Source organism: Pteropus vampyrus, unplaced genomic scaffold (genome assembly GCF_000151845.1).
Source record: "Pteropus vampyrus isolate Shadow unplaced genomic scaffold, Pvam_2.0 Scaffold58, whole genome shotgun sequence".
NCBI classification, from domain to species: domain Eukaryota; kingdom Metazoa; phylum Chordata; class Mammalia; order Chiroptera; family Pteropodidae; genus Pteropus; species Pteropus vampyrus.
The window spans coordinates 5,292,560-5,318,397 of record NW_011888839.1 but is presented as its reverse complement, the minus strand read 5'-3'; the positions used below and the strand labels follow the sequence as shown (position 1 = coordinate 5,318,397).

Sequence of the window (25,838 nt, the reverse complement as noted above, 5' to 3'; positions counted from 1 at the left end):
AAAAAAAAAAACAACTAGTTTTGAAGTGTACAATTTTGGTGAAATAATTTTGTGATATTTTTACTAGTAATTATGAATGGAAACAAAAAATATGTGATAAATATTATATAATTTAGCTTTACATTTTAGAAATTATAAAATCTTTGTGATTAAATTCGTTACATTTTACATAGTACTTGTGGAAGAATAGGACTTCATGAATAAATATTTGTCATCTATCTATTTTTTGTTAGGCCCTTGGGATAGTGTGACAAGTGAAAAAATCACAGTTCCCACTCTTAAAGAGGGCTTATATTCCAGTGAAAAAGAAAACAGAATAACATGATGGAATACATGATGGTGGGGTTGAATGGCCAGAGAAGCTATCTTGGAGAAGTTAACCCCTTAAAGATGAGAATAATTCAACCACATAAAGGTCTAGGGCAAGAGAACTCCAGGTAGAGAGAAGAGGACGTGTGATATAGTGAGCAAATAGGTGTAGAGGCTATGAGGCTGACAGAAACATAAGGGAAAAGTAAAAAAACCATAAGGGACAGAAGCATAAGGGAAAAGTAAAAAAGCATAAGGGACAGAAGCATAAGGGAAAAGTAAAACAAACAAACAAACAAACAAACAAACAAACAAATAATGTGGCTGGACCATTGTGAGAGATGATGAACTTTGTAGAAAATGAAATTAGAGAGATGAGTAGGTTTTGTATGACCATGGTAAGGAGTTGAGCATTACAAAAATTCATTGGATGGAAAAAGTATCAGAGTTTTAAGCAGAAGATGCCATCTAAGATCACTTTGGTGCTGTGTAGAGAATGCATTGGAAGAGCAAGAGCAGAAAAAAAGGATACAGTTTATTATGCTATGTCAGTAGACTAGATAAGAGATGATGGTGGTTTGAGTCAAAGTCATGGCAATAAACATGAAGAAATGGGCAGATTTTGAATATATTTTGGAGAAAGAGCTTGTAAGACTTGGTAATGAATTCACTATGGAGATGGTGGTGAGAGATAGAGGAGAATCATGAATGACTCAGGCTTTTGACTTGAGCAGTGGAGTAGATGTTGCTCCTGTTTATAATATGGGGTAGACTGAAAGAAAAGGTTTCAGGTAGATCTGGAGTTCTGTTTGGAACATTGTTCTATTAAACATTCAAATGGAATTGAGTGTAAGAGTTTGAAGTTTATGAGTGAAGTAAAAGTTGAAAATAAAATATTTTAGGTCTTGAGAATATTAGATGGTGTTTAAAGCCATGTCACTGGATTAATTCACTTGGAAGTATAAGAGATATAAAACTGGATTACTCCAACATTTAGACATCAGCAAGATGAGAAAGAACTCATAAAGGAGATTGAAAAGGAAAAGTAGGAAAATGTGGTACAACAGATATTAAAGTAATAACAGCAACAACAACAGTAGAAGCATTTCAAGAACATGTATGAAATACTCTTGAGAGATCAAGAAAATAAAGAGAAACAGGAGCACAGGATTGAGCAACATGGGGCAGGCTGTTAATTTTGACAAGAGCATTTTCAGTGGGATGGAGAAGATGGATGTCCAAATGATGTATGTCAAATAGGTGATATAGAGAAATAGAAACAAGATGATAAGCCTGATGAACCTCTGCTTTAAAGAAATGCTAAATTATAGGAACAAAATGCTTGAGGATGTATTGAATCTAGGGTACAAGTACTAATAGGATGACCTTTGAAAGAAAAAGTAGGGTTATGCCATCTTTTGGAAGATCAAGAATGTGTAATGATATGGGAACAGGTGGCAGAGTGAGGTGCACTTGCTGATGAGCGATGAAAGAATTCCTGTTAGGTGCCTTCTTTTGTCTCAAGTAGGAATGAAGCATGTTATAAGCCGAGATGAGGTTTTGGAGGAGAAGAAAGGGGATGTGAAATCATTTTACGAAAGAGTGGGAAAGCAAACTTGCAGGTCAGTTTTGAGAGTTCAATTGAAATGTATAGTTACAAATATTAAGTTTGACCAGATTTAGTTTCCTAAGGCTGCCCTAATGAAGCACCACAATGAAGGTGGCTTAAAACAACAGAAATGTATTCTCTCACAGTTCTGGAGGACAGAAGTCCAAAATGAAGGTATTAGCAGGATTGGTTCCATTTGGAAGCTTTGAGGGAGAAATTGTTCTGTACCTCTTCCCTAGCTTCTGGTGGTTGCTGGCAATCTTTGGTTTGTAGGTGTTTCATTCTTGTCTCTGCCTCCATCTTCACAAAGTAGTTCTCTCTATGTATGATTTTCCATCTTTTTATATGGACACCAGTCATATTGGATTTAGGTCCCACTCTAATCCAATGTGACTTTGTCTTAACTTGATTATACCTACAAAGACTCTTTCCCAAATAAGGTCACATTCACGGGCTCTAGGTAGATGTAGATTTTGGGGGTGATACCACTCAACCTAGTACATCGCAGGTGTATAATTTTCCCTAGAAATGTTTAGTTACTTAGGTCCAAATACTGATTGAGTTTAATCAGGGTCATGTTTATAAAAATTACTATGGTATTGCTTTCTTTGTACATTAACTTTAGGCATCAAATTATTAAGTTATTATTTCTTAGTGGTTTTTGCTAAGTGAACAAAATTTATCTTTTTTCATAACAGATTTATTTTCAAGTTAGATTGTAAGATACATGTTTCTGATGACTTTGAATGAAGGCTGAAAGCAAAGAACTATACATCTTCTGCAGCTCAGCTTTTTAGTTCAGATATGTTCCATTATCTGGATAATGGTCAAAGTCTGGAGGCTTAAGTAATACTCCCATTATATCAGTGACTGTAATGTGATCCTGGTTCTGTCAAGAAACTGTCATTTTTTTTTTTCCATTGCAAAGACCTCATAGATTTCCAAATAGATTTCTGCTCTAGATTTTAAAAATAAGAAAACAGAAGCATGTAGGAATTAACTGAATTACCAAAGATATTATATTTAAATAAAGGTCCAGTTGTTGGAACTCTTAGCCCAGTGTTGTTTTTGCTATGCCATAAAATTGTTCTGAACCTTTTGCTCCTCATTTATAAAGTGAGGAGAATATATCCCTTGAGTCTCCTCAGTGGTTGTTATAAGTATAAAATGAAGAGAAATAAATTAAAAAGTTTGGCAAATCCTAGATTCTCCCCACCATATAGCTGAGATAATTTTTAATAATTCTGGCTTCTGACATTTGGATCTTGATTGCTAAGTTCTTTATTGTGGTGTTATAATACAGTGAAATGCATAAAAATGTGAAACACGTCTTGCTTTAAAAGGAGCGAATATTGGAAAATATTAGAAACTACTATAGTTCTTTGTTTTATCCACTAAAATAGCAATTTTTAATTCTCAGGCATCATTTGTTTTCATATCATAGATTCTTTTTTTCCCTCCATTTTTCTAATTATATATGTATCTGTTATTGTAGAAGTAACTCTAAAGTTATCAATTTGTCATTCTAGAAGAGCAAATAAAGTATCAGGGACAGTGTATTTGACCACATTTCCAGTTTGTAAATAAGTCTTGGTTCAGTAGCTCTGTTTGTGAAGTGAAAATGTGGTCAACAGACCTTTAGTCCATACAGTCCACAGAGAAGGCTAAATCTGCTTCTGATTTTTCTGTGATGAACTGCATAAAATATTGATGCAGTTAAGTGATGCATTGCTATTGTTTATTTCCTTGTACTCAAATTTAACTTGAGCTTAAAAAGGGACACTCATCTGGAAGCAAATTGGAATGGTTATATATTAAAAGTTTGTTGGGACAACAGATTGGAAAATAAAAGTTTATTTTCTGATCTCACACTTTCCATTAGTAAAGAGTATGCACCTACATTTCAATTCTAGTCTCCTCTCTATTTACTTCCTTTTCATTTTAAACTTAATGCCTCATCCATTAATTTGCAGAATTAAAAACCATAACTGAATTCTATTACCTCTGTTGTATGCTTTCCAACAGTGCATATCCAAATATGACCATGGCATCCCTGATCCAGCAGCCTGTGTGATATTTTGGTGGAAAAGAATGTGAAAGGCAGGTGGTCAGCAGTGTCTGTATCCGTAATGATTGTTAGCCCTTGAAGCTGGGCTCACCTGCAATGAGAGATTCGATAACTGCTAATTAGAATCACTCCATTAAAGTAGAGGAAGAAAATCTATTGGCACCCTGGTCAGTTCCTAAAGGTCCTCCATAACAGCTTTCTAAAGACATCTCCAGGCAGGGCCCATTAAGGAAACAGTCTTAATTCTTTATCCAGCAACTTCATTTATGATGAACTGAATGAATCAGAATGTTTTGGTGAATGAAAAATATATAAATCCCTATTTGACATTCCGAACAATTTATGAAGTTTGAATCCTGTGACATACACAAGTGAACCCTCCTCTATCATTGGAACAATCCATGACACAGTGTTCTTAGAAATCATCTCCAATTTCCTTTTTGGAAAGTGCTGGACAGTTCCATAGGCAGAAAGTTAGTATGTATCTGGCAGGTAAAGATTCTCCCACAGAAAGAACAACTAGGAAGGTATTATCATTATGGATGAAAGGTTATTACTAGAAGTGTTTTTGTCTTTAGTTCTCACTTATTGCAAGAATTGTGCTCTTGACAAAGGATATCTTTAAGTTTTGTTGAGGACACTCTTAAGGGATCAGGTCAAGTTCTGGAGGTTTCCTTGGACTCTGAAAAAGACTGAGAAGAAGAGAACTCTACTTGCTTTTAAGCTGGATCTCCTCTGAGAGGCAGTTGCTTCTGATTTTGGGCTCCAAACAAATCCTTTCCTCAAGGGGTTATAGAGGTTGCAGATCTACTTAATCTGAGTTCCTCCACATTCTCCAGCTCTCCATATTCCCCACTGAAACTGTGTGGCTTTATCTCTCGCAGCTTAGAAGCAATACCTAAACCCTTTGGGATAATAGAGAGAGAGAGCAGGGGCAGATACTACTTTATTCTACCTGCCCCCTCTAATGTACAGCAAGAACAATAAATCCCGAAGGTTTGAATCCTAGTGTTGCCTTCGCTAGCTGTGCGTCCACAGACAACTTACATCACCTCTCTCTTTTATGTATATCATCCTTAAAATAGGATTTATGCATTTGATAAGACTGTCCAAAGAATTATATGTGATATTTTATGTGAAAATATTCCTGGAATAAAGTAGAACTTAAAGAAATAATAGTTTTCTTCCCTGAAACCTTGCATTAAGCTTCTGAGAAAGAGTAGAGCTGTGAAGGGTAAGTGGGGAATGGACCTGAGGATTTGGATTTGCCAGTTCCCTCACGATCTGAAAAATTAGATTCTGTACTTTGGGGAAATATGTACTTCTATCCTGTCTGTCTTCTCATCTCACCTAGAGTAGGAATCCCTCTTCACGTTTCCATTTCCTAAAGACCTTCATTGCCTTTGTATGGCTTCTTTCCTCCTTCGTTGAGGGCTGGTATGGAGAGCCCAGTAAGAAATATTTTCAAGTACAATGCCTCTCTAACAGATGCCACTTGTGTATATACTGCCAATACACTCCTGCTTTTGTATAAGTGCTTTCTACAAAAGGAGGAGCAGGAATATCATAGTTACTATGTGTCTTTAGAAGTATTTTACTAGGTATACTGTCTACTTTTTTCCTATTGTTTTGTCTTCATTTCCATGAATCACAGTAGGCACTCAGTAATTATTTACTAAAAGAATAAATAAATTAGCTGGGGATTGAAGTGGGACTTGGAGGTTTAGAGATTGGTGAGGGAAAGGGCAGCAGTAGCGAAGTGGATGAGAGGAGATAGTACAAAGTAACCTCAAAAATATAAACTTTTCACTGTTAGGAAGGGTGAGCAAGAATCTTTGAAACAGTCAAATATTTGTAAGTTAGCCAAGTAGAGTACGTGAGGGGTACTTTGGTCTTGGTACTATTTCAGGAGTCCAGGCAAAAGTGAAGTGACTAAGTGAGCAAATTTTGGCACTGAGGAAGTTGGGTGTAATAAATATGGAAGATGTTGAGTGGAAAAGGTTTACACATAAAGCACTAACTATAGAAGCGATTAAGTAATTTCAAGTGACCTGGAGGTCTCATAGATTTGTTGCATCTGGATATGGTATTATCCAAAATAAAAAGGATCAATTGTAAGTTCTACGTGCCTGGTGAGATGGAGAAAGTACTTTGGAGGTGGTGCTCAGATCTCTCCCTGCTACCCTTCCTTTGCTGGGGGATGAATGCACATCTCCTGTAGGAAAATTAGCAGGCAAAAGCCTCAAGAATTCTAAAGTCTGGCAATAATTACCTTCCCTTTCCCTCACATTCATAGACCAAAGTAAAAATAGGGTCTCAGAAGAATCCCACTTATCCACCCCACAAATAACATAACTTCAGCACCACAATATGTCTTGGAGACCACTAGGCTTAACCCCCAACTTGCCTTTTATCCCTATTTATATCAGTCCCTACAATAAACCTGGAGCTTCCAGGTCATCCAATATCACTTCTCATCTCCAGATTGCTAATGTACATCCCCAAATCCAAAACAATTCCACTGTCACCCTTGACACTCTTAGTTTGTCACTAGCTTCTCTGCATTTTCCCTTCAGAGAATTACAGACTTCTCATGTGATTGCTGTTTTTCTTCTTCACCATTGCTGCCACTGGGCCTGGAGATGGAGCAGGGGTTTTTGCTGCTTCTAGGTATCACTGACCTCTTTGCTTCTTTGTGTCCTCACTTCACTCTTTAACCAGCTTGGATTCCAGGGTCCATCCATATTAGCACAACTTTGCATTGACATTTAACTCCATGGTCCCCATATCTCTTTATCACACTTTCTTGGCAAAACCTAAACCCTGTTGTGATGTGACTTTTCACCTACTCCAACCCTGCATCTGTGCACTAAACATGACTAAAGAAAAGTACATGACCATAATCACTGGTTAGATTCTTGACTATTAACTTCGCGTGACCCTCAGTGTTGGCTAAGCACCAACTGCATTGTATTATCTTTTCACTTTTTTTTTCCTAAATACAAATTTCATACTTTCTATAGTTTTCTTCAATATATAATACATTCTCCCCCACTCAAGACCCTCAGCTTATGTTTTCTATTCTTATTTCATGAAGATAATACAAAGAATAACAAGGGAACTTTACATCCTTTTCTAAGTCCTATTTTTCCTCTTCTTTTCCCTTCTTCTCCTGAAAAATTCAGGAGGGGAATTCAGGAGGATGGCAGGAGCCAGATAATGGCAAGAAAGGTGTCTATGGAGCAAGGCTGTTCTATATGGGGCTTTGGAGTTCATGTAGGAAAAGTAGTTTAACATCACCACACTTACAAAACCATTTCTATCCATACTACATATATTCTGCCTCCCCTCCTATTATCTGGATTAAATGACCCTTCAATTGAAGGCCAACCCCTCTGCTTGTGTGCTAGATTCCATCCTCTATCGACTAGTTAAGGACATCTATCCATCTGTTCTTCAACATCAGTTTATCCCACAGCCACTTCTTTCCATTTAAGAGAAAAAAATTTCTTAAAAAAAATGGTATTATTCTCCATTTTGAATTCCTCTCCTTCTATCTTTTCTTGAACTGATCTCAGGAATAATAAGCTTTAATACCTATCCAATTCTAAAACTTCTCTCCTCAACGTCCTAGTGTTGGTTTCTACATCATTTAATCAAATGGCCAATTCTTAGTGCTCATTCATCTGATCTATCAGCAGCATTTAACACAACTGAACACTCCCTCATTTGGGGAAAAGTTTTTTTTTTTTCACTAGGCATCTAGAAAACTCTTGGTTCTCCTATCTCAGTGTATGCTATCTTTCTATTTCCTTTGCTGTTTTCTTCTCATCTTAAGTTTATACTTTGGAATATTTTATTGATCAGTCTTGAGAACTCCTCACTTCTTTGTACGCATTTATCCCCTAGATATCTCCTTTGTCTCATAACTCTATGAGCTGATAACTTGTGAATGTATACTTCTCCTTTGAACTTCACACCTGTTTTCTACGGCTACCTATTTGGCATTTCTACCTGGATGTTTATGCATGTCAGAAACCTAATATGTTCAAATCCTCACTCATTATATATCCAGTGTCCTCCAAACCTGTTCCTTCTGTAATTTTCCTCATTTTAGTAAATAACAACTCTATTCTCTAGCTGCTCAGGCCAAAACCATTGGAATCATTCCCCACTTGATCCATCATCAATTTTTCTCAGCTTTACTTAAAATATCTATCTAGAATCTGACTACTTTTTACCATCCCCATACCACATCCTGATCTTGTACACAGTCTACTATTATTTGGATTACTACAGTAGCTTCCTAACTGGTTGCTTTGCTTCTACCCTGGCCTTTATTAAGCCTAGTTTATCTCAATAGAGCAGCAAGAATGGTCCTTTAACATTTGTCAGATGGTACCTCTCCTCTGACTAAAACCCATTCATTTTTTTTTTTTTTTTTTGCCTTCAGAGAAAATCCAAAACTCCCCAGGACATGACCTTCTGCTCCTCTTTGACTGGATTTTCTACTAATCTGTATCTTTTCTAAGAATTGACATCTTTGCTCTTCCTTAGGAGCTTTATCCTTTTTCCAATCACAGGACATTTACACTTGCTGTTTCCTTTGCTTGAAAACTTCTTCCTCCAAATAAGTACATGGACCACTCCCTTATTTTCTTCAGATTTCTAATCAAATGCCAACCAATCAGGGAGACCTTCCCTGACCACCCTATATAAAGTCACCCCTGGCCCCATGCTTATCCTCCCAACATACCCTATTCTGCTCATTCTGCTTTATTTTTCTCTATAATACTCCTGAGATTTTATCATCTGTAAAATGATGTTGTTGGACTAGATTGGTGGTTCTTGGCCTGGGGTCTAGGGACTTGTCATTATCCCACAGTGGGCTTCAGGGGATATGATATGTGCATCTCCTATTGTTGTACACAAAATTTTGAGGTCATGTGCACATTTGTACATTTTTTTCCAGATGAGAAAAAGTCTGTGACCCTGAAATGAAGTAGAAGTCCTTGAAGTCTCTTTTAGTCCTAACTTTATATTATTCTAAGTTTTGAAAGAAGATGACAAGAGACAGCCTGATGCTCCTCTGCACAGCTAGAAGGCAGTCTCAGTTCTGGCACATCCTGAGCCGGTCCTCTCTTTCACTTTGATTTATATCACTTGTAAAATGAAGGCGGTAGACTAGTTGATCCAAAATAATACCTTCCAATTCTACATTCAAATCAAACAAACCATCCCACAGCAAAGAAACAAACAAAACATGATAGTAAGCTTGGGAAGTCAACTTGGTTCCTGCTAGATCCTCAGGAGTTAGAATCCCAGACCTGCTAATGTTGTAAGAAGACTCTGAGAGATAAGAAAGGGAAGATAGAGAGCTGGTTCTTGTGTAAAACTCTAGCTGAGGGATTCAGCAGACGACCTCCTGAGAAACAGAAGATTAAGTTTTAGGAATGACTGGGAATGGAGAAGAAAAGGCTTCCTCGAAAGAGAACTGGGGTTTGATTCCTTAAAGTTTAACCTCATAAATCCTGAAATATATTATGGTAAAGATTTCTTTATAGTGTTGGAGAATTTTATTTTGAAGGCTTAAATGGGTGTATATAGTCTAATGCTCCCTTGTTAGTCTTCTTTCTCATTAGAAATAGAATCCAGATAACATTTTGTTATTGAGGAAATGAATTTGTCACAACATGTATAATTTTGATTTGTTCCACTCTTCTTCTAGCTCTCTCCCCTGGCCCCCATGCCCTTGCTAGTGCCTGCTATTTCTTTCTTTATAACTGTGTCCTATTTGCTCTCGAAAAAGAAATTTATGATTCGGTTCTAAGAACTCGCATAGTTCTTAGAGGAAGTTGTTTGAAACCTCTCCTTCCCCAGATACAATGCGGTCCTGGGAATGACAGCATGGAAGGTGGAAGTTTGATCCCAGTAATCCCTTCATTCTTTCATTCAGCACTCGGTGCATGCCAAACCCTATGCTGAACACTTAAAGTCAAATGAGACACACTCCTTGTTCTACATTCTCAGAGTCACAACAAAACAAAGCTGGATATGAACTGGAATCTTCTCTGTGTCCAGCATTTTGCTCCTCCCTCTCTGTCCGTGGGAGGCTGGGTCTTATGATGACAAGGAGAGTGTCTTTGGCTAATAGATAAGTTGTCTTCATTATTCCTGTGGGGGAGTGGGACTGAATGAGATATTTTTTTCTGGGCCTGACTCAAATGGCCATGCCTCGAGGGCCCATTAGGCTGCAGGTCACAGCAGCTGGAGCCCAGGCGCCCAGAGCCGTCATGCGTCTGTGCTGCCCGGTTCCGTGAGGCACAATGGAGTCATTGACTATTTATTTACTGATACAACAAGGCCGCTGTTGAATTAATTACGGGAGCCTCCCTGCCACCCCGGGATCCTTAAATGACCAATAGATTTTCCATTGCCACTAACTCATCTCTTCTTAACCTCTGTAAGCCCCGAGTCTCCTCTCCCACATGGGCAGCCTCAAAAGGCATGTAGGGGGCACAGAGAGCTAGGAGTGGTGACAGAGGGTAGAGAGAGACTGGTGGTTTTGCTTGAGACCCGACTAGGGTTTGGCAGGCTAGTCTCTGTGTGTTTCAGGGCGTGGAAGAGCCCCCGCTAGCCCCAGGGTATGGAGGTTGGCAGTGCTGCACCAGGCTCGGCTAGGACTTAACTCTATGAGGGCTGCGGGGGGAGGTGGGGCGGGAGGGTGAGGGTAGGGGGTAGGCGGTGGGTAAGCAACAAAAGGACAGACGCGGGTCTCCAGCTAAGACAACTGGTCCCTGGGGACGCAGAGTCTACCTACTTATGGCCTTCGGAATTAGAGAATGGAGATCAGGGCTGTTCGAAGACTCAGCGGAGCCACTAGCCCCCTACACAGTGGGTTCGAAAATTGTCTCCTGGCCCCGGGCACCCGGCCTGCTCCAGTTCATCCTGACTTAAACCTTCTCTCGAATCGCTGATCGCTACCTTCCTCCGAGGGCAACTTACAGAATCTCTGCTTTGGGTAATTTCGTAGGGCGGAGGATAAAATAGCAATGGTATTGAATAGTTGTTGACTTTTCCAACCCAGAGGAGCAGAAATCGGGGATTGCTTGTAAAAGCTCATCGTTTCTGCTGAGAAGCAGGGGGAGCTTGGTGTGCTTGCCGCCGGTGGCCCCTCCCTGGAAGCAGATTTACGAGAAGACTCAGGGATTTAGGCGCTGCTCCCCTTGGGCCTTTTGAAAAGTCCTTTAGAGAGTTCAGATGGCAGGCCGCCAGGCTGGGAATGCTCCTCAGGCTTCTTTCTCCAACCTTTGAGTCTGCGACCTCCACTTTGGAGCCCACTAGATCTCAAACTCAACTTCTTTCTGCCATTTGTTTGGGTTGGGAGTTCAGGCACTTGGGGGGCGGGGGGAGAAGGGAGGCATCTGTCATTAAGGCATCGGGCAGCACAGACACTAATCGCGACCCTCTGGAGAAGTCCCTTTCTGCTCCCAGCAACGGAGGCGAGGAGATGGGCGCCCTGACTTTAGGCGTCTAAAGGGGTCGGGCAGCGCGAGGGGAGCTCACTGATATTATGCACAGGGGTGGAAGTAGGAGTGAGGCGCAGGACAAAATCTTTCACGCAGACCTCAAAGGGAAATGGCAGTAGTTGGACTAAGAGGGCCACTTTGGAGACTACCAGCTGCTCCTCAAATGCTGGCAGCAGAGAAGTTTCGTTGCTATGGTTTCGGAGAGGGATAAAATCCACCACCCAGAAGCAAATGTGTTCGGGCTCCTTATACGTGTTGTCACCACCCAGGGCCAAGCAAATTCCTTGGCGATTTGCATCACTCCCTGACCGAGCATCTCGTTTCCAATCCCTCCACCCAGAGCAGGCAGGGGTGTGAACTCCAAGAGGGGAGTTCATAAGGTCCAAGTCTAGGGGCGCCCAGAATTCTTGCACTTTCGTTCCTTCGGTCCAGAGGCGAGCGCTGTGCCCTCTTGGCCACGGCGGCCGGGAGCGTGCAGGGGCTGCGGGGAAAGGAGCGCGGCGCCTTTAAAGCAAGAGGCGAAGAACCCCCGCCAGGAGGCGTGTCTGTCTCCGCCACCGCCTCTGCTCCACGGTCTCCGTCTCCGCTGCCGCCGTCACTCGCGCTCTGCGCCCGCGGCTGCGCTGCTCTGTCCGGGAGTCGGGGACTTCCCGCCCGACCTTCTCCGGCTGCTCCTCCCCGAGGACCACCCCTCCCCCTCTCTCCCACCTTACCCCCAGCGAAAGGTAAGGACTTTCCCTGGGTGGGATCCGCTCTGGGTTGTCTCCCAAGGAGTATATTCCCCTGAGGACCGGAGGGACCGGGGGTGGGCACAGGGCATTTTCCGCCTGGAGAGGAAGAAGGCGAAGAGCAGCGTGGCGGAGCCGGTTGCGCTCCGGGCGCCGGCTGGACCGATTCGCTGCGAGTGGCTTTGTCCCACTCTCCTCAGCCAATTCCCACCAAGGATGCAACTGGCTCAGTTGGCTGCAGGCGCTCGCGTTCTTCACACAAAATAATTTAGTGGACATGTCAGGAAGTGGCCTCTGCTACTTGGACTCACGCGAGGCGAAGAGAGACAGATGGCTAGAAGCTGTGTGTCTGCCTGCGGGTCTGACGAACTCTCCAGTCTTCCTTCCATCCGCCCATTCTTCCATTAACCCTACTCCCTAGTTCTGTACTGAGGAAGTGCAGGTGCCAGTATTAACAGCGTCTGAAAAAACTCGGAGGGCGTCCCATTAGGGTTAAAGGGAGTAGTGTCAACCAGGGTGAATCCTAAACATAAACAACTTTTAATGACTCTCATCCCCTGGTATTTTTACCTTCAAGGAGTTCTTTACTAAACAACACGACTCAGCTGAGGCTCCTTATAATAATTTCCATTTTAGTGAGTAGGGGATACTACAAAACTTACTACTACTATACTTTCGGTAACAGATTCCCTTCTATCATTTCTTCATCTTCATACTGTAAGTATTTTGTCATTAGAAATTACCTTATGGATTAATGATTATTTTCATTTCACAAGAGATGATTGATTCATTCGAATCTTAGTCTGTAGTTTGCTGGAAGATAGGTAATAATATTTCAATCTTGATTTGTCTAAGTTCATTACCTTATAACTTTTTATAGAAATCATTTCTTTCACCACCAAGGCAGCTTCCAGTGCCCTTAGGAACCTAATAGTAAAACAAACAAAATGAAATGCACAAGAGGAATGTGGTAGAGAAATGTCATGCCTAGAAATCTTACCTGTTTGTTTCCTTCTATTTAAACCCATTGAAGATCACACAGGCTGAAATTTGGGGGGTGGGAGGGGGAGGTTCCAGGACATGTAAATCTATTCCAATTCAATTTCTTAATTAAGATACACTTCTTTTTGGCATCTAAAAAATTAATTAAAACTCTAAATGTCATTAATCATCAATGCAGCAGAATGTTGGTGGAACAGCTGATATGTGTTGAGAATCACAAGGGGTTGCATAGCATAATATTCATAGTTAGGAAGAGTGAAGTGCAAGTATGCAACAGTGTGGTTTTAACTGATACCGACTATGACTTTATTCTCTGGCACCTCTAATGCCATGGATGAACAGGCTGTTTATTTTAGCTTAGCTGCAATACAACAGGCCACATGCATGGAAGAATAGGTCAGGTGTTACTATAAGATGAGATTTCTCAAATGTCACATAACAGCAGGACTTCAATGACAAGTCAAGTGGAATTCTTACAAAGAATTTTATGTAAAAAATTTAAATGTAAATTTGGCATGGAAGAACCTTTGAAACACCTTTGAAATTCAGGTTGTCTTGGGATATGTGTTTGCTCTTTCTCGTAAAAGGTATACATATTGTCTTTTTAAACATTGTGCTGTAAGGATTATTACACATTTGTACATGCCCCAGCAGGTGGCAGCTAACTAGAATAAGATTCATTTTCACTGGGAGAATAAAAAAATAACATTGCTTCTCAAGTAATAGTGCCCAAGAATAAGAGGTCATTAGTGTCAGTAAATATAAAAATATAGCGAAAGATGAAGCTAATGGCTTTTTGTTGTTGTTGGAACAAGCTTTACATGGACATGATATGCATTTTGTTCTTCACTAATTTATTATAGGCTTGATATCTCTCATGTCAGCATTCTGGTGTTCCTTTTTTTTTTTTTTTTGAGGCTTACTTTTAGACATAGCTCCTCTCTATGTGTGCATATGTGTGTGCATCTGCAGTTTGTCATCTCTGCTTTGACCTTGGAACCCACAGAGCTTTGGCTCCTAGAAATAAAGGTCGACATATGGTTAAAATAAGAAAAAGGCAAATGAAACCATGGGATAAGGGGTGTAAATATCACTAATACTAAACATGTCTGATTGCCTGATGCAGAATCGTGGTGCTTTTTTTTTTTTCTTTTGAGAATGGAGCAAATTACAAAACCAACACAATTTTTTTTTAAAAAGAGCTAAATATGGTCAATGAATACTATATATGATTTTATCAATCCTTTATATACTCCAGAACTATGATGTATGATATTGCTATTGGGGAGAAACTTGTAATAATTTCAAAATTACCTTACTTATAGGTTCTCTTCTAGACCACTGAATCATTCTGCTGTAGTACTGGGGAGGTAATTTCAGGATTTTTGTTGTTGTCGATTTTGTTCCGGGAGTAAGTGATGTTTAATAAGAAAGAGTGCAAATTAATTTGACTACCATTGTAACAGTTGGAAATCTGGTGGGAGGGAATTCTAAAGAAGTAACTAATTGTACATTTTAGAAATGTCTTTAACCAATGGACATTGACAACATGTTATTCAGTATCCTTAATTCTTGGTGGTCTTTCAGGTAATGATTTTTGTACTGGGAAACAAGTAATTTAGTGCTCATGAGGGAATACACAGTTAATGTGAATGGCTTTTGTAGTAGTATGCCCTGGAAGGGGATGACTATTAGTACATCCTCTGTATGCCAAGCAATCCCAATATGTCACACTGAAATACACACACAACAGAGTTGAAAAAATAGTCCTCTTGACAATGTGAAGAATGCCATAATTTAAATTCTGTGTAGTAGAAATATGCACACTGTCACTTCAAATGGTACATTACCCATTCAATGTACTACTTCCAATCCACTGCTTTCAATGCACTACTCTAGAATAAATCTATGTCTGGAGCGCTGTCCACGGTCCTGAAGAAAGGTCGTCTCCTGTCTTGTAGAAGTTCAATTGGACAGGTGGAGTTGCTGTCTGTGGTGTTGAAGCCTTTCCGATTAGTAAAATGGATATCGATGAACCTAATTTAATATATGCGCAAAATTAGTTCTTTGGGGATTAATTAATAGCAAAAAATTATGATAGACTTTTTATTGTTTAATTTACTTGTAAGAACTTCACTTCATGAATCTGGAAGCTTGATCTTTCACTTTTCCAAGACCTCCAAAAAATAATTCCACAAAAAGTAAATAGTTTAGTATGCTAGTTTTAAGTAGAGAAGTTACAACTGTAATGTCAAATGCCATTATGTTAACAGAATACATGAACTAGGAGTTATGGTACATTTTGTTTTCTCAGGTTCCATTAAATTCCAACTATACTGAAGAATTGCAGTATTTTGATTAGTCACAATAGAACACACTATTTTCAGGTAATAGATATCAATTATATTGACAGATGGAAAGAAAGGACATTTATTCTTGCCCTGGCAATCATTATCATCTCTGCTATGATTAAAAAGAAAAAAGAATACGATGGAATAAATGAGACAGCAAATACAAGACAGAACATGTTGGGCTGTACATATCTTACAAGAGATATTTTAAACACGGACTGAAGGAGTCGCTAGATACCCTTGGTTTTAGCACAAGGTGTTCCTTTTCAAGTGCTCAAATAGTCAAATTATTTGATTGAATTGCCTGCTACACTGCAGAACTAGCCATTCATGATACTTATTTTTGACATTGCGGTTATGCTTCTATCTTTTTTTTTAAAAAATCAATGCCCACTTAACACCTTTGTAAAATATAGGTTTATTTTCAAATAAGCATTTTAAAATATTTTAAAAATATGTAGATTGAAGTAATTGTTATGATAGAATGAAAACATTACATTGTTTTCTTGCTATGTGGAGGAAATAATAGTCATATCATTCCTTATTTAAAAATTAGGTATTCTTCAAATAAGACAAGATTTTTTATTTTTTTATAAGGTTTAACCCATGCCCCCTCTATTAGTTGGTTGTGAAAAAGAGATCAGTTTTAAGATATAGATCCAGCAGTTTGCCTTTTGTACTTCTTGATCACTTAAAAATGTTAATATAAAGCAACATATTTATTACTATCTATCTTGATTTCATTTACTATGTAAAATATTAGGATTGGATCTTTTATTTATATGCCTAGAGGAAAGCAATTTCAACAACAAAATGTATTTTTATTTTCATAAACACATATATATATATTTTTTTCTTTGAATAATTTACTAGTTGTGAAATCCAAGACAGTCACTGCCTGGGGACTGTAAATATTCTGACTTGAACACTAGAAAATGATAAGGCATTTTAAGATGAAACTGTGACAATGTTGCTTAAGCTATGATCCCATATTCTGCCTCCTAAAGAAAAACATATATATATAAAAAAAGAGAAGAATTTGGGCATAAGTGATTGAAACCTTTGGAGTTTGGTGCACCAATTCAAACATTATTGTCTTTTTATGTATGTACAATTATTTTAGATGAGCTGAATCGGTGGGAAAATATTCTTTTAATTCAACATTTTTTCTCCTAAAGAGACACTTGAAGAAATCTATTTTTATTCCTGGATAGTAATCAAGGAGTGTCCCACTCAAGTTTTAAATGACTATCTTCACCTCTCCAATTGCTCTCCAATCTATATTCATTCCTGGATAAAATATAAAAAGTATAACTAAGACCCTTTTTTAACCTAAACACAAGTTCTATTCGCAGTAAATTCCTTCATCTTGAGCACTTCCTTTTTTACAACTCCTTGGCAAAGTCACTTTGACTTAGATTGTCATTTATTAAAATTTGTCAGTTGATTGTAAGAAGTCCGTTTGTATATACCAATCACCATCTTGGCAAAGAGTTTTATTGAAAATAAAAGCACTTCCCCCAAGTAAATACATCTGACTTCTTTCTTACAACTCAAGGCAAGCGATCAGATCGGTTGCATAATAGATATTGGGAAGCTCACTGGCAGGGAGCCTTAAGAGGCAAGCAGCTATCTCAATTTTTCTCACTTAATCTTGGCTTCACGTCAGAAGCTGTGCAGCAGTGCAGTAGAATAGGGCCTGGCAAAACCTTTGCGAGCAAAGCGCCTTTTGTGCTGGGACTGTGGCTTGCTACCGACACTTCGGCCGTTTGCAAGGCTGGATTTCCTATTGATTTTTCTGCTCTTTTGCTTCCCCAGGCTCGCGCAGCCGGACATTGTGGGTGTGCATGCTGGATTTCTCCCGGATGCTCCCCGACTAACATGGATGTCCCACCATCCCTTGCAGTGGAAGGTTGCTCCTTGGCGCAGTGAGCGAAGAACATGCAGCGATTGCTAATGGGTTTGAGAAGCGGAGACTCCTTCCTCTCTCTGTGACCATGCCGTGATCGTGCCTGCGGCCACCACTCCACACATCCTCATTCCTACCCGAACCGGGAGCCTAACGCTAGATCCGGGAAGTGGGTGCCGCGCTTGTGGACACAGAAACACCATGAAGATTATTTCCCTGATTCTAAGTAATCCAGTCTTCAGACGCACCATTAAACTCCTGCTCTGCTTACTGTGGATTGGATATTCTCAAGGAACCACACATGTATTAAGATTTGGTAAGATTCCCCATCTCTCTCCATCGCCTGGTATCTGGCTCCCAGTTAGCCGATGTAAACAGGCGGGCTCGCTCTGTCCTGCGGGTGGGGTTCAATGCATCCTGACCTGTTCTCTGCTACGTCGCCTCCTAGGGTTTTAAAGAACCCCCTTGTACCTTTTATTTCCTTTAAAAAAAAAAAATTTTTAGCCGCAGGAGGATGAAATGAGTGCCAGTGGTCGCTGCATTACCTCCCCATAGTAGCCTGCCATATAGCTGCTAGTGACGCTGAGGGAACTGCACCGCCTTGGTGCCGGTCTCCCCGGGAGCCTTCCGGCCTTGGCGGGCAGCGAGGTCCGCACCAACAAGGGCGCTGGGGCTACGCGCCTCTCAGCTTGCAGGGCGGATGAGTTAATACCTACTAACTCTTTGGCGAGTTGACGTCCGCGCGCTTCCGCCTGGGACCCGGAAAGGTCCGCAAGTGAAAGGCGCTAACCCTTTGATTTATTTTGTCATTACACTTTTCAGTTAATTTCACCGCTTTTCTGGTTCCTGGTGCTATACAGAGACGAGAGCTTTTAACAATATTGTTGTAAGGGTGAAGGCTCTACTTAAGCAAGGGGAGGCTGCTGCTTAGTTGAAGTGAAGTAGCGTCCTAAGAAAGGGTTTTTATTTGTTTTAAACTTGTGAGTCCTCCTCTCACAGCTTTTTCGTTGCCTGTCTAAGACTAATGAATGATTAACAGCCTTGATTGAAGAGGAGGGTGGTTGTGTATGAGAGTCCAAGTCTGCATCTTTATTTCACTGTGGCATGATAACAATATATTAGGGGAACCTATTGCTTTCCTAAAGAATCAGGGTTTCTTTAGAACCAGAAGGAAAATCTAAACGTGGGACTCTAGTGGAAACTCTGGTCCAAAGGTTTTCTTGGAGGAAATGAAGCGTGGGCAATGCTCAGTCTCTCTTGATGGCCAACGGAGTTTTAGTAGGAGCAGAACTAGTCAGGGAAAGTTCCCTTAAGTAGATAAGAGTGAGAGAGAAGAATGCCAAGCTGGTAAATGCTTCCACTGTGGGCTCCTCCTTTGACAGTTCAAGTGGATTTAGACCAAAGAGTGCAGGAAACTGTATAATCCTGAGTATGTGTCTTTGAGATAAAAGCAGATACATTAAGTCACTCCGTCAAATTTAAATTGAAGAGTAATTGCCTGCATTTCCTATTATGTCAACAGCTTCTCTTTCCTTTTCCTTTCCTTTCCTTTTCTAGAAAATGTGCTTTTTCTAGAATGATAAAATTTTTCATCTTTCTCAGGTTTTGTGGAACCAGGGTTAGGAATGCTTTTCACATATTAAGAAAAGGGACTCTACCTTCCCTTTCTCTCACCTAACACAGAAACACATGGAGTCCAGAAAGCTTGTAATGACAAAAAAGACAATGGGTTATAACTGGATTCCTATTGTAGTTTTCCTGCTTTCTTCATGCCTTTAGATGGTACTTAAGCACGTTGCTCTTAGCAACAGGCGTCCACAGGAATGCTTATTTCTTTGGATCAGATTAAACAGGTCTCTATATCACTGGAAATGTGTGTATTCAGCTGTACTGCTTCAATCGTGGTAAGTGCCACAGTATGGTAGTTTTGCCCAGTATTTTGAGTAGTGCAACCTTCCTATTTGGAATAATGAGGTATCTTCTGAAGTATATTTGTGAATGAGTGTGTCTTAATGTGTTTGCAGACTGGGTGGGAGAAAAGGAAGCCTGAGAGCTGAAAAACTGCAACCAATACTCTAAAGATTTAATTATTGCTGCTCTGGTCTTGCAGCACAATATTTGCTGAATCATTAGATTGTTACATTCGCTGATCATTTCATATCTTCATATTAAAAATCTTGGCGATTGTAGTAGAGTGTGTAGCAGCTTTCCAAAAGAGCTGACACACACAAAAATACATTTTCTTAGACCAAGGCTCACTAAGAATCTCCTTAAGAAATAGGAGAGTAGGTAAAGAATTTCTCTCTTGATGCCTTGATACCCTAAACCAACGGCCCAGTTTCTAAATAACGTTATTTTTTTTTCTGTTAACTTCAAACATCTTCCACATGGAGGTCCATTTTCTCTGATTTCTGTCATGAGTTGTGAGGAAGGACTGTGTACATTGTAATCATTGGGACATATCCCTGTTGGGGATATTTTGATGTAATAATGTGAGTTTTATTTTCTTCTGGGGAAAACATGTTTTGGGTGGAGTGTATGGTTGGCTGAGAGCTTATAAGCCACTTTTGAGAAAGGTTATTTTTTCTTAGACTGAAAGGGTGAATCAGAGCCTCATGCCTGGCCCCATGTCTTGAAAGGTAAGGGGTTGGAGTTGTTGGTGGAGCAGCTGCCTCTGGGTGGCCAGCCGTGTGTGGGTGAGACCCACTACATATGCTGAGGAGGTGACGTCCAGCCCATTCTTCCACCCCCCCTCCCCCAGGGAACTAGGCGTGGCTAGCAGCTGCCAGGCGCCTGGCGCCGCCACGGCGGCACTATAGCAACCGTGGAGCCCTGGAGGCGCTTGCCCCAGCCCCTCTTCCTGTAGGTGGTAGAAATCACTCTCATGGGCTCTATGCTGTCCTTACCCCTGCTCTCACTCCCTAAGTCCCCTGTCACCGTTTTTGGATCAGGAAGCAGCCCCCCGCAGGATATGACCCTTGCCGAGTCCCTTGCCACCTACTCCCGTCTTCTAGGTGCGCAGCCTCTCTCTCTCTCTCTCTCTCTCTCTCTCTCTCTCTCTCTCTCTCTCACACACACACACACACACACACACACACTCACGCGCGCGCGCGCGCACACACACGCGCAGACAACTGTGCTCTCTTGCGAAGCAAGTCCGACATTTGGCACAATGACTCCTTTTTGGTGCCCAAGAAAACTTCCTGCAGTCATGCCCAGAAACGCCTATTCCCGAGCGCAACTCCCTTCCTTGTCCCACCCGTCTGGCCCTCGTGCCGGGGTGCATTCCCCAGCTTGCTCCTCAGCTGCTGCTTGGCAAACATCTCCCAGAGAATGTCTCCCCAGCACCAACCCCCAGGCGCTTTCCCGGGCTTTAAGGCAGCCTAGGGGCAGAAGAGGGCAGCGAGGTCCGCACCAACAGGGGTGCTGGGGCTACGCGCCTCTCAGCTTGCAGGACTGATGAGTTAATACCTACTAACTCTTTGGCGAGTTGATGACCTGAGGGTCAGCCCAGAGTCAGCTCCTCTCCTTGTTAGGGGGCGAGCGAGCGCGTTGCTTTGGGTCGTAGACATTTCCCCGCCTTCATCCAGCTTGACTTCTCAACGGCGACCAGTCAGCGGGCAAGCTGTCAGGGAATAAGGTAAATCTTGGACAGTTAGTTCCCCCGCTGCGGATCAGGTCAGACGTTCGGCCTGCTTTTTCAAGCGCAGAAACAGGGTCGCCCCTAGTTGGGCCTCTCTCCAGAGCTCCGGCTTTAGGGCTTTAGTGCGGGCGCTATGTAAATGAGGCACCTTTGTTTCTCCGCAGCTGAGTCCTGGCCTTGCAGCCGCTAGAGAGGGCGCAGGCGGCATCCTTCCATACTCCGGGGGCGTGGCCCCAATTCCACGGCCTCCCGACTGAACTGTGGCTCAGCAGTACTTGAACATTTCTTTTGTTTCTTTAGTCGCCCTTCTTTTCCGGGTCTACTCGACCACTGGTCCTGGGAAAGCTTGGGGAGTAGAAGCCGGCTCCAGACGGGACTCAGGGCCGGGCTAGCAATCCTTCTCGGAGTCTGGGGGCTTTGGCATCTTCAAGGAATCAGTCCTTAAGCCACCACTTGTTTCTCATCTTCGATGTAAAGTTTTTCAAGTTCTTGTCGGAATTAGCATTTAGAACGCCAGGAGCGAACACAGCAACACAAACTTTCTCCCAAACTCCTGGGCAGCTTCTCCAAGATAGTTCTTTCCGAGGATCTGAGCATGTGGTAGGCCACTTCTTCCCTTCAGATATTTCGACCTAGCTTTTCTATTAAGCATGCTAGTAAAAGCCTTTATTAAAAGATTTCCCCGGCAAGCCTCCCCTCCCCACCCTGTCCCCGCTGAGATCTCCTTGGCACCAAGCACTGACCACAGGTCTGTTGCACAACGCATACGTAGCCACCTTGCTGTGCACATGCTGAAGGTAAAGGAAACCAGCTCAGGGACAGCCCAAATAATAAAACCTACAGTCTGAGAGGGAATGGAAAGGGTTCCTATGGAAATCCCCCTATTTACTGGACGTCCCATGTGCTCCCAGATATAATAATTAGTAGCAGATGTACTACAACGACGAGGAGTGCGGGTGAATCGGTAGAGCTTAGAAGCCGCCACTCTCAACAAGTTCTTTGAAAAGATTTTTCTTCCTTTGAGAAGTGAGGTGGGCGGGAGGAAGGAGTGGCCTTACATCTGGAATCAGGAAAACTGGCTCTTGGGAGGCTGGGATGGGGGAGTAATAGCGGCTACTGTTTGAAACAGATAAAGCCCGAACATCTGCTCAGCTGAGCTCTGGAAAGCAGGGGAGAGAAGTCTTTCCAAGAATCGCCAACACACGGAAAAAAAAAAAAAAAAAAAAAAAAAATCTATTTTTCACATAAGTTCTCACTTATTCTTAAAGCTTCACAGAATAACTCTGATGTGATCCATCAACAGAGGCACACTCATTTCAGAAAACGACTTTGAAAAATGATCTTCTCGTCCTCTAGAAATAGCTCCCCTTCTGCACCCAGACACATGGAACTCAACACATTTTCTGCCTTTGTGAGGTTGTCTTTCAGCAGTGAACATGGATTTATATGTCAGTAGAAATTTCTTCACAGATGCTTTTTGCTTTTTAGTTTAATTCAAGTGATCATTGCAGTGTGTTCATTTCTTGAATTCTCAAATGACACTGTTTCAACATTTACTCATTACGAAAAAGTTAATGTGAATTACTCCCACACAAAGGAGGAACATGCCATGGACCAAACATGTGATATGTCAATGATTATCAGAGCCTTTTCAAGTCTATTCACCATTAAATAAAGTGTGGTGTGTGGTGATGATGACATAATCTTTGATTTTCTTTTGATTAACAAAATTTCTTATGGAGAAAATGTTTTGTTCTTTTGTGGTAGAAATTCAGGTGAGAAGAATTAATTTTCTCCTGTTCTTAGGATTTTACTATATTATTGTAGCTCCAAATACATTTATTTCTTAGGAAATGTCAATGTCCATTTTTACACACTTAATAGAATGGAGTTCACTGTCTTTCAACTGTGCTATACTGAAATTAATCTACTGCATCCATAATACTTGAGATTTGTGGGAGAGCCTAGATTTTTCTCAGTAGGATGGTCTGATGTATTGAAATGGAATTGTTTATTGTTTTGCATTTGAGTGGTGAAGCTTTCTCTCCTACAGGCCTTCAATTTGTAGTCCATTTTTCAAGGTACTAGATGTGCTTCAAATGAATCTTAAACCCTAAATCTTAGCATGAAAGGTAAGGTCAAAAGCTTCTGAAAGAGAAGGAAGTAGTCGCACATCATTATCATTGACTGGTCTGGATTAAACACCAAAGGGGAAGATTTCAATCTGATAACGTCATAGGGCTTCCTGTTTTTCTTTGCTGCTTCTGCTGACAATTTTGTAAGGTAATTAAATTGGCTGATTGAAGTCACGGTGGTCATAGGGCGATAAAGACCATTTGGATTTAATGGAATTTTAAACAACAGAGCACTGAACACAACTCTTACTGAACAAGAATTTTAATGGCCCATTCCGGGTACTGACTAAATAGAATGCCCTTAACAAGTTTAATCGAAAAGGCAAGGCAGATTAGCACTATGGTCAAAGATTGGAGAATTAAAATTATCACTTTAAAAGACTTGTTAATACATTATCAAGATTTAATGTAGGTTTAATAAGCTTTCTTTAGACCTTTATCATATACTGTGAACCTAGGTTTAGGACCAAGTTTCAATAAGCAAACAATTTTAAGAGTTTATATGTCTGTTTTATTTCAAAAACAAAAGACATTTAAAGTTCTTTAAGAGTAGATAGAGTGTTGAGGGTAAGTGCTGATAGCAAATCCTTTTCTATAACTAAAAATAACATATTTGACTTTTAAAGTGTCATTATGGGTATTTTTTTTTCTTATAAACACAGCTTGTCTTTAGTACAGAAACTGCAGAGATAATATAGAAATGATCTTCTACAGTTTCAAGAGTCATAGGTATTTGGTCTGTTTTATGTTGTCTTTTAATCCTGTCCTTCCTTTTTTTTTTTTTAACTAAAACTTTGCATCCAGGTTACCATACTTTAATACATTCAGGTTCCTTCTGCTCCCAGAAAAAAGGGGCAGTTCCTTGCTATATTGGGGACACTAAAGGAGAGTTAGTGCCAAGGTGAAAGTCAAGCCTCAGTCTTTCATAAAACTGTTCCCCCTAACTGTTTTTTGTCTTGTGAAATTGTCTACTCATAGTTGTCAGTTCCTTTGACTATTCCAGAAAAAGCTGGAACCCACATTTCCATATAAAAATCTCCTAAATTTTAGTCATACATAGTTTTTAAAATTATTTAAAAAATTCTGAGTTGACCAAACCAAAAGCACTCAGTTAGATGGGATGTGGTCCCGAAGTTACTAGTTTTAACCCTCTGGCCCTGCCCCACATTCTATAGGTTCTCTAAGATACACGTGCTTTTCTCCTCATTGATCCCCAAATAAGTAAGGGTTATTTGTCTCTTGTCTCATACCTTTAGGGCCAAACATTTTATATTGCTGTATTTTCAAAGGGAAAAAATTAGCTAATCTGATAAAACTAATGTGAGTGGGAAGTTAGAGAAGACTTTCAAAATCTTGCTGTAAGGTTTTTTATTTTTCATTTTATATTTAGGCTTTGAGACTCTTCTCCATTTATAGCAGCATTCAAATATGGCACTTGCCTACAGATTGATTTAAATCCTTAATTTCCTTAGCTAAAAACTAAACATTCTTTTCTGGATTTAGTAGAGAGCCAGGTCACTAGATAGCAGAGCTATGTGTGAAGATCTGAAAGGATCTGAGGAGGTTGTAGCTTTCAGATATTTTCCCCAATGATACATGTAATTCTGTCTTTCTTTATGGTTAAGGATTTGCCCTCTCCCGTGGCCTCGTTTTAAGGCAAGTATGTTGTGGAAGGGAGAGCACATAGTCCCTAGACTGTAAAGTTAGGATGAGTTTATTAGATCAATCGATTCTGTCTGTAACGGAGATGCTCAGATACAAAAAAGAATACTAGGTGCCTAAGGGAGTGCCGAATGATTAACACTGAAGTGAAGGAGAGGCTGAGAAAAAGAGAGAAGTCAAATGCCATTTGATATACACAGTCTTTTCCAGATTTACTGCCAGACATCTCGATGCTTTGTAAATTGATCATTTGGCTTGTATTAGTCCAAATCTTTGGACATAAATGATTATCTTAATAAGATGTCAATGATATTCTAACATTGACATATCTCCTCCCAATCAAAAGGATCTTTAAATGCTTTTCACCTTATAAATCATCAAGCTACTTTTCTATCATTGAACTTAAAGCAAGTATTTGGAAGGTGCCTCTAATTCCCACATCTGTCTCCAGCTCAGTCTCACTCTGAGTCTTTCACCTTTCACAATGGGAATGTTGCTCAATTAAAATCCAACAAGCAAAGCGAAAATTAACAAAATGTTCTGCTTTAGTGTTTGGTCTATTTTGTGTTGTCTTTTTAATTCTGCCCTTCTTTTTATCAACTGAAGCTTCTGTATTCTGTACATATTATCATAGCCTTCAATGCATTCAGGCCCCTCCTTGGCCAGAAGAAATGAAATAAAAACTCTCTCTAGATGAAAGAAAACTCTGACTATAGAATCCTATAATATCTGAGACAAATGGGGCTTTAGAGATCATCGAATCTAGTATCCTGAGTTAGCCAAAAGCAGTTAAATAACTTTTTCTGGTCACTGCTAGTTAGTGTCAGATTTTGGACCAAAACATGAATATCCTGGCCACCAGTCTAGTGATGTTTTTCAGTGAATGATGCTAT

The 25,838-nt window shown here is 40.5% G+C and overlaps 1 protein-coding gene across 3 annotated transcripts in view; it reads left to right on the top strand.

The window, feature by feature from the left end:
- Positions 1-17,420: 17,420 nt before the first annotated feature.
- The window catches only part of GRIK2 (glutamate ionotropic receptor kainate type subunit 2), a 580,378-nt gene continuing 571,960 nt past the window's right edge, over positions 17,421-25,838 (top strand). For all 3 annotated transcript variants that reach the window (XM_011360720.2, XM_011360721.2, XM_011360722.2), the window contains exon 1: positions 17,421-17,821. In XM_011360720.2, the coding sequence (XP_011359022.1) occupies positions 17,707-17,821 (115 nt within the window). In that variant the 5' untranslated portion in view covers positions 17,421-17,706. The remainder of the gene's footprint in view (positions 17,822-25,838) is intronic.